The following is a 9,925-nucleotide window of genomic DNA, read 5'->3' as shown; positions in this document are numbered from 1 at the left end:
CCATATTTGCTCGCATGGCAGATAAGTAGCAGTAGACGCCGGAGCTTTACTGTATATACAGTGATTGTTTAAAGCTTTATTATAATTACTGAGTCTGATTACACAAGTGAAGGAAGCAGCTCCTGGTCTGAGGTGTCTGTGTGGCTTTATCAATGCAGTTCCATGGAGACAGGACTATTGTTCGACCGGTGATTGAGCCTCAGGCATGTGACCTGCAGTAGCAACAAGGGTTTGACTGCAATTCCCAAACACAACAAACAAGTATTTAGGAACTTTTCTTTTACTTGTTACATATTAAAATGATAGCAGATTCCATGTGGATTTCCAGACTATAGGGCAGGCAATGGAAACTTCTAAAACACATATAGGAAAGTCGTATGGCTCAGGCATCTTTTTCTTATGATGGGATCAGGGGTTTCCATATCAGGATGTGTAAGTAGTAACTTTGTATAATCATTCTTACTAGTTACCTTTGTGTTAGTGTAATGCATCAGGTTTCTTTATGTTGGCGATGGGCAGTTTTACGCATTGACTTCAATGGGAAAAACAGTGGCGCTTTAAACACATGTACTACAATATGTGCAGTTTTGAGGTGCAATGCAGTGCTCAACTATAGGAACATTCTTCTTGCATTAAAAGCGTCATTAAAACATGGTCAAACAGCATTTAACACATATATTTTGCAGTTTTTTATATATTGGTGGCACGGCTTCCTGTTGTACCACTACAAATATGGGGATCATACTCTTGTAAGACCGGGATCATGAGAACGCATATTACTAGTCAATATGGTAGCCTATGGTTGGAATCTGATTTCCTCTTGGCACTTTGCTCCTTGCAATATGTATATTTCTGAATGTATGTGGGTGATAAAGAACTTCAGGTAATGTGTGTACTTCTAAAGCAAATGTAAGTGCGTGCCCATATGATGATTGTCAGAGCAGATAACTAGAGATGAGCGAACGTACTCGTCCGAGCTTGATATTCGTGCGAATATTAGGGTGTTCGGGATGCTCGTTACTCGTAACGAGCACCACGCGGTGTTCCGGTTACTTTCAGTTTCCTCTCTGAGACGTTTGCGCGCTTTTCTGGCCAATTGAAAGACAGGGAAGGCATTACAACTTCCCCCTGTGATGTTCAAGCCCTATACCACCCACCTGCTGTGAGTGGCTGGCGAGATCAGGTGTCACCCGAGTATAAAAATCGGCCCCTCCCGCGGCTCGCCACAGATGCCTTGTGACTTAGCTGAGGGAAAGTGCTGCTGCTGGTGCTGCTGTAGGGAGAGCGTTAGGAGTCAGTGTAGGCTTCAAGAACCCCAACGGCCCTTCTCAGGGCCACATCTACTAGTGTGCAGTACTGTGTTAGCACAGTAATTATTTTTTTTTTTGTCCAAAATTGGATCTGCAGAGCATTGCGCCCAGCAATAGGGACAGAAGTGGGGGTTAGGCAGGGAGAGTGTTAGGAGTTAGTGTAGGCTTCAAGAACCCCAACGGTCCTTTCTAGGGCCACTTCTATCCGTGTGCAGTACTGTCCAGGCTGCTGTTAGCAGTGTTGCATATTTTTTTTTCTTCTCAAAACCGGCTGTGCAGAGCATTGCACCCGGCATTAATACTACAGGGATAGAATTGTGTAGGCAGGGCAAGAAGACATTTATTATTCATTGAATACACGCAGTGGGGTCTTCCCTTTGCTAAAAAGGAAAAGAAATTATATTTGGCCTGCCTGTGTCAGTCCTAAGGTCTCCGTGTACGTGTGTGCTGCGTGTACAACGTACAAAAATCAGACGCAACCAGCTACGCTTTACTGCAGCCTAGCGCCATTGTCTTTCCTGACTGGCAAATACCTGCTCTGCTAGTGTTAATAACTCTGCTACACTATAGTTGTGTGACACTTTTTGAGGGCCACACCACAGATATTAAACTTCTTGTTCATTGAATATACGCAGTGGGTGCTTCCCTAAGCTAAAAAGGAAAAGAAATTATATTTGGCCTGCCTGTGTCAGTCCTAAGGTCTGCGTGTACGTGTGTGCTGCGTGTACTACGTACAAAAATCAGACGCAACCAGCTACGCTTTACTGCAGCCTAGCGCCATTGTCTTTCCTGACTGGCAAATACCTGCTCTGCTAGAGTTAATAACTCTGCTACACTATACTTGTGTGACACTTTTTGAGGGCCACACCACAGATATTAAACTTCTTGTTCATTGAATACACGCAGTGGGGTCTTCCGTTCGCAAAAAAGCGAAAACATTATATTTGGCCTGCAGGCTTGCGCCAATTTATTTCCTGCCTGGGAAATCAAATCACTGGTAATACAGCATGCTGAGGGGTAGGGGTAAGCCTAGAGGACGTGGACGTGGACGTGGCCGAGGACGCGGAGGGCCAAGTGAGGGTGTGGGCACAGGCCGAGCTCCTGATCCAGGTGTGTCGCAGCCGACTGCTGCGCGATTAGGAGAGAGGCACGTTTCTGGCGTCCCCACATTCATCGCCCAATTAATGGGTCCACGCGGGAGACCTTTATTAGAAAATGAGCAGTGTGAGCAGGTCCTGTCCTGGATGGCAGAAAGTGCTTCGAGCAAGCTATCATCCACCCACAGTTCTGCGCTGTCCAGTGCTGCAAATCCGAATCCTCTGTCTGCTGCTCCTCCTTCCTCCCAGCCTCCTCACTCCACTACAATGACACCTGCTCAGGAGCGGGAACACTCCCAGGAACTGTTCTCGGGCCCCTGCTTAGATTGGGCAGGAGTGGTTCCTCTCCCATCAGAGGAGTTTATCGTCACTGATGCCCAACCATTCGAAAGTTCCCGGGGTCCGGGGGAAGAGGCTGGGGACTTCCGCCAACTGTCTCAAGAACTTTCTGTGGGTGAGGAGGACGATGACGATGAGACACAGTTGTCTTGCAGTGAGGTAGTAGTAAGGGCAGTAAGTCCAAGGGAGCAGCGCACAGAGGATTCGGAGGAAGAGCAGCAGGACGATGAGGTGACTGACCCCACCTGGTGTGCAACGCCTACACAGGACAGGTCTTCAGAGGGGGAGGCAAGGGCATCAGCAGGGCAGGTTGCAAGAGGCAGTGCGGTGGCCAGGGGTAGAGGCAGGGCCAGACCGAATAATCCACCAAGTGTTTCCCAAAGCACACCCTCGCGCCATGCCACCCTGCAGAGGCCGAGGTGCTCTAAGGTCTGTCAGTTTTTCACAGAGACGCCTGACGACCGACGAACAGTGGTGTGCAACCTTTGTCGCGCCAAGATCAGCCAGGGAGCCACCACCAACAGCCTGACCACCACCAGCATGCGCAGACATATGATGGCCAAGCACCCCACAAGGTGGGACGAAGGCCGTTCACCGCCTCCGGTTTGCACCGCTGCCTCTCCCCCTGTGCCCCAACCTGCCACTGAGATCCAACCTCCCTCTCAGGACACAGGCACAACCGTCTCATGGCCTGCACCCACAGCCTCACCTCCGCTGTCCTCGGCCCCATCCACCAATGTCTCGCACCGCACAGTCCAGCCGTCGCTAGCGCAAGTGTTGGAGCGCAAGCGCAAGTACGCCACCACGCACCCGCACGCTCAATCGTTAACCGTCCACATAGCCAAATTTATCAGCCTTGAGATGCTGCCGTATAGGGTTGTGGAAACGGAGTCCTTCAAAGCTATGATGGCGGCGGCGGCCCCGCGCTACTCAGTTCCCAGTCGCCACTACTTTTCCCGATGTGCCGTCCCAGCCCTGCACGACCACGTCTCCCGCAACATTGTACGCGCCCTCACCACTGCGGTTAGTGGCAAGGTGCACTTAACTACGGACACGTGGACAAGCACAGGCGGGCAGGGCCACTACATCTCCCTGACGGCACATTGGGTGAATTTAGTGGAGGCTGGGACAGAGTCAGAGCCTGGGACCGCTCACGTCCTACCCACCCCCAGAATTGCGGGCCCCAGCTCGGTGGTGGTATCTGCGGCGGTGTATGCTTCTTCCACTAAAGCACCCTCCTCCTCCTCCTCCTCCTCAACCTCTGTCTCGCAATCTAGATGTGTCAGCAGCAGCAGGACGTCGCCAGCAGTCGGTGTCGCGCGGCGTGGCAGCACAGCGGTGGGCAAGCGTCAGCAGGCCGTGCTGAAACTACTCAGCTTAGGAGATAGGAGGCACACGGCCCACGAACTGCTGCAGGGTCTGACAGAGCAGACGGACCGTTGGCTTGCGCCGCTGAGCCTCCAACCGGGCATGGTCGTGTGTGACAACGGGCGTAACCTGGTGGCGGCTCTGCAGCTCGGCAGCCTCACGCACGTGCCATGCCTGGCCCACGTCTTTAATTTGGTGGTTCAGCGCTTTCTGAAAAGCTACCCACGCTTGTCAGACCTGCTCGTAAAGGTGCGCCGGCTCTGCGCACATTTCCGCAAGTCCCACACGGACGCTGCCACCCTGCGCACCCTGCAACATCACTTTAATCTGCCAGTGCACCGACTGCTGTGCGACGTGCCCACACGGTGGAACTCTACGCTCCACATGTTGGCCAGGCTCTATGAGCAGCGTAGAGCTATCGTGGAATACCAACTCCAACATGGGCGGCGCAGTGGGAGTCAGCCTCCTCAATTCTTTTCAGAAGAGTGGGCCTGGTTGGCAGACATCTGCCAGGTCCTTCGAAACTTTGATCAGTCTACCCAGGTGGTGAGCGGCGATGCTGCAATCATTAGCGTCACCATTCCTCTGCTATGCATCTTGAGAAGTTCCCTGCAAACCATAAAGGCAGCCGCTTTGCGCTCGGAAACAGAGCCGGGGGAAGACAGTATGTCGCTGGATAGTCAGAGCACCCTCCTGTCTATATCTCAGCGCGTTCAGGAGGAGGAGGAGGAGGAGGATGAGGAGGATGAGGAGGAGGGGGAAGAGACAGCTTGGCCCACTGCTGACGGTACCCATGCTGGTTGCCTGTCATCATTTCAGCGTGTATGGCCTGAGGAGGAGGAGGAGGAGGAGGAGGAGGAGGAGGATCCTGAAAGTGATCTTCCTAGTGAGGACAGCCATGTGTTGCGTACAGGTACCCTGGCACACATGGCTGACTTCATGTTAGGATGCCTTTCTCGTGACCCTCGCATTCAACGCATTCTGGCCACTACGGATTACTGGGTGTACACACTGCTCGACCCACGCTATAAGGAGAACCTTCCCAGTCTCATTTCCGAAGAGGAAAGGGGTTCGAGAGTGTTGCTATACCACAGGACCCTGGCGGACAAGCTGATGGTAAAATTCCCATCCGACAGCGCTAGTGGCAGAAGGCGCAGTTCCGAGGGCCATGTAGCAGGGGAGGTGCGTAGATCGAGCAGCATGTACAGCCCAGACAGTGCAACAGTCTTTAAGGGCCTGGCCAGCTTTATGGCTCCCCAGCAAGACTGTGTCACCGCTCCCCAGTCAAGGCTGAGTCGGCGGGAGCACTGTAAAAGGATGGTGAGGGAGTACATAGCCGATCGCACGACCGTCCTCCGTGACGCCTCTGCTCCCTACAACTACTGGGTGTCGAAGCTGGACACGTGGCCTGAACTCACGCTGTATGCCCTGGAGGTGCTTGCTTGTCCTGCGGCTAGCGTCTTGTCAGAGAGGGTGTTTAGTGCGGCTGGGGGAATCATCACAGATAAGCGTACCCGCCTGTTAACCGACAGTGCCGACAGGCTTACACTCATCAAGATGAACAAAGCCTGGATTTCCCCAGACTTCTCTTCTCCACCAGCGGACAGCAGCGATACCTAAGCAATACGTAGGCTGCACCCGCGGATGGAAGCATCGTTCTCTATCCCCATCAAAAACGGGGACCTTTTAGCTTCATCAATCTGTGTATTATATTCCTCCTCCTCCTCCTGCTCCTCCTCCTGAAACCTCACGTAATCACGCCGAACGGGCAATTTTTCTTAGGCCCACAAGGCTCAGTCATATGACTTTAGTAAACAATGTTTATACGTTTCAATTCTCATTAAAGCGTTGAAACTTGCACCTGAACCAATTTTTATTTTAACTGGGCTGCCTCCAGGCCTAGTTACAAATTAAGCCACAGTAACCAAAGCGATTAATGGGTTTCACCTGCCCTCTTGGTTGGGCATGGGCAATTTTTCTGAGGTACATTAGTACTGTTGGTACACCAATTTTTTTGGGCCCTCGCCTACAGTGTAATCCTAGTAATTTTTATGGGCTTCGCCTGCACTCATGGTACAGCAAGGTGTGTAGGGTTGGCCCACACTTTTGCTACATAAATGTAACTGGGGCCTTGTCTATACTGCAACTACTGAAATGTGAAAGAGACTGTTATCTCCCTAAACTGCTGCAACGGGAATGTTACTGTGGCCTGTCTTGACTGCTACTACTACTGAAATGGAACTAATACTGTGCTCCCCCTATACTGCTGCTTCAGAATTGTTACTGGGGCCTGTCTAGACTGCTACTACTACTGAAATGGAACTAAGACTGCGCTCCCCCTATACTGCAGCTTTGGAATTGTTACTGGGGCCTGTCTTGACTGCTACTACTACTGAAATGGAACTAATACTGTGCTCCCCCTATACTGCTGCTTCGGAATTGTTACTGGGGCCTGTCTGGACTGCTACTACTACTGAAATGGAACTAATACTGTGCTCCCCCTATAATGCTGCTAGTGATATGTTACTGGGGCCTGTCCCTAATGCTACCGCTGAAATGTTACTAATTCTGGGCTCTGCCTATACCGCTGCTAATGCTATGTCACTGGGGTGTGGAAACGGAGGCTTCCCAAAGACATGATGGTGGCGAGGCCATTTCCCACCAACGCGGTTACTGTTAAGGTGCATATAACCACGGACACGTGGAGAGGACACGTAGTGCCTCAAAAACATCCTCCTTCTCCTCCAACAATGAAAACATTCTTGCCAAATACCTTTGCATTGGTCTGTCTGGTGGCAGTCCAAGAATTTCACCTTTACTGACACAACAAGAGAGCCCCCCCACCATCCCCCCGCCACGGCCCACTTAATCCTGGCCACATTCCGAAAACCAACTAAATAAAACCGCACTACTAGGTTCCTCAGTCGCCACCACATTCCCACCAACGCGGTTACTGTTAAGGTACATATTACCACTCTGACTGGGGCATGCACTGTGGGCCGAAGCACACCTGTATTGTATGTGACGTTAGCTCTGCTGAGCAGGGCACTGCAATGGGATACATTTATGTACCGCCGATGGGTTCCAGGGAGCCACCCATGCTGTGGGTCCACAGGGACTTCACATTAGGGATTTGTACCTGCCAGTGTCTATGTATTAAAACCCCGGTCTGACTGGGGCATGCAGTGTGAGCCGAAGACCACCTGCATTTAATCGGACGTTACCTCAGCTGTGCTGGGCAATGCAATGGGATATATTTATGTACCGCCGGTGGCTTCCTGGGACCCACCTATGCTGTCGGTCTACACGGAGTTGTAACTGCATGTGTCTACTTATAAAGAACCCCAGTCTGACTGGGGCATGCAGTGTGGGCCGAAGCCCACCTGCATTATACCTGACGTTACCTCAGCTGTGCTGGGCACTGCAATGGGATTTATATATGTACCGCCGGTGGGTTCCAGGGAGCCACCCATGCTGTCGGTCCACACGGACTTCACAATAGGGAGTTGTACCTGCCTGTGTCTACTTATAAAAAACCCCAGTCTGACTGGGGCATGCAGTGTGGGCCGAAGCCCACCTGCATTTAATCTGACGTTAGCTTTGCTGTCCAGGGCACTGCAATGGGATATATTTATGTACCGCCGGTGGCTTCCTGGGACCCACCTATGCTGTCGGTCGACACGGAGTTGTAACTGCATGTGTCTACTTATAAAGAACCCCAGTCTGACTGGGGCATGCAGTGTGGGCTGAAGCCCACCTGCATTAAACCTGACGTTACCTCCGCTGTGCTGGGCACTGCAATGGGATTTATATATGTACCACCGGTGGGTTCCAGGGAGCCACCCATGCTGTCGGTCCACGCGGAATTCCCATTGCGGAGTTGTACCTGCCTGTGACTATTTATAAAACACCCCGGTCTGACTAGGGCATGCAGTGTGGGCTGAAGCCCACCTGCATTTAATCTGACGTTAGCTTTGCAGTCCAGGACACTGCAATGGGATATATTTATGTGCCGTCGGTGGCTTCCTGGGACCCACCTATGCTGTCGGTCGACACGGAGTTGTAACTGCATGTGTCTACTTATAAAGAACCCCTATCTGACTGGGGCATGCAGTGTGGGCCGAAGCCCACCTGCATTAAACCTGACGTTACCTCAGCTGTGCTGGGCACTGCAATGGGATTTATATATGTACCACCGGTGGGTTCCAGGGAGCCACCCATGCTGTCGGTCCACACGGAATTCCCATTGCAGAGTTGTACCTGCCTGTGACTATTTATAAAAAACCCCGGTCTGACTAGGGCATGCAGTGTGGGCCGAAGCCCACCTGCATTTAATCTGACGTTAGCTTTGCTGTCCAGGATACTGCAATGGGATATATTTATGTGCCGTCGGTGGCTTCCTGGGACCCACCTATGCTGTCGGTCCACACGGAGTCGTAACTGCATGTGTCTACTTATAAAGAACCCCAGTCTGACTGGGGCATGCAGTGTGGGCCGAAGCCCACCTGCATTAAACCTGACGTTACCTCAGCTGTGCTGGGCACTGCAATGGGATTTATATATGTACCGCCGATGCGTTCCAGGGAGCCACCCATGCTGTCGGTCCACACGGAATTCCCATTGCGGAGTTGTACCTGCCTGTGACTATTTATAAAAAACCCCAGTCTGACTGGGGCATGCAGTGTGGGCCGAAGCCCACCTGCATTTAATCTGACGTTAGCTTTGCTTTCCAGGACACTGCAATGGGATATATTTATGTGCCGTCGGTGGCTTCCTGGGACCCACCTATGCTGTCGGTCCACACGGAGTCGTAACTGTATGTGTCTACTTATAAAGAACCCCAGTCTGACTGGGGCATGCAGTGTGGGCCGAAGCCCACCTGCATTAAACCTGACGTTACCTCAGCTGTGCTGGGCACTGCAATGGGATTTGTTTATGTACCGCCGGTGGGTTCCAGGGAGCCACCCATGCTGTCGGTGCACACGGAATTCCCGTTGCGGAGTTGTACCTGCCTGTGACTATTTATAAAAAACCCCGGTCTGACTGGGGCATGCAGTGTGGGCCGAAGCCCACCTATATTTAATCTGACATTAGCTCTACTATCCGGGGCACTGCATTGGGACAAACTACAGGAGCAATACAGCCCTAATGAGACGTGCACAGCTATGCTAGCATTGGTGTCCGCTGTAGGCCCGCGATTGCTGAGGGTTTGTGCAGAGGCCTATGTCCTGGGTGCAGTGAAAGTCTGCTTCCTGCCTAGGGTTGCTGAAGCTGGGGGCCGAGGCCTATGTCGTGGCCGCGGTGCAAGTCTGCCATGTTTGGCTGGTCAGATCAATTTTTTGTTCATGTCTTGGGTTTCCTAGGACCCACCTATGCTGTTGGTGCAAACTTAGCTCTCATCGCGGTGTTTGACCTGTCTGGCACAAAGACACTGACTGACTTGGGTAGGGGGCAGAGCCCAGACGGCTTTCCCCTTGCAGTGTGGATTGAGCAATGCGACACCTTGACAGAATGAATAGTGTGTGGTACATGGGTTCCCCATTGCTATGCCCACGTGTGCAGCTCCTGATGGAGGTGGCACAGGATTGGAGTTCTCATTGCTTCTGTACAGCATTGTGGGCTATCGCCCCGCCCCTTTTAAAGAGGGTCGCTGCCTGGCCCTGCCAACCCTCTGCAGTGTGTGCCTGCGGTTCCTCCTCATGGCAGACACACTTATAAATAGACATGAGGGTGGTGTGGCTATGAGGCCAGCGTGTGCCATGAGGGCAGCTGAAGGCTGCGCAGGGACACTTTGGTGTGCGCTGTGGACAC

The 9,925-nt window shown here is 52.1% G+C and overlaps 1 protein-coding gene across 2 annotated transcripts in view; it reads left to right on the top strand.

Moving 5' to 3' along the window:
- Positions 1–292: 292 nt before the first annotated feature.
- Positions 293–9,925, top strand: part of FAM13C (family with sequence similarity 13 member C) — a 284,231-nt gene continuing 274,598 nt past the window's right edge. For both annotated transcript variants that reach the window (XM_066600788.1, XM_066600787.1), the window contains exon 1: positions 293–432. In XM_066600788.1, the coding sequence (XP_066456885.1) occupies positions 400–432 (33 nt within the window). In that variant the 5' untranslated portion in view covers positions 293–399. The remainder of the gene's footprint in view (positions 433–9,925) is intronic.

This window comes from Eleutherodactylus coqui, chromosome 4 (genome assembly GCF_035609145.1).
Source record: "Eleutherodactylus coqui strain aEleCoq1 chromosome 4, aEleCoq1.hap1, whole genome shotgun sequence".
Lineage (NCBI taxonomy): Eukaryota > Metazoa > Chordata > Amphibia > Anura > Eleutherodactylidae > Eleutherodactylus > Eleutherodactylus coqui.
This window is presented reverse-complemented; position numbering and strand designations above follow the sequence as displayed.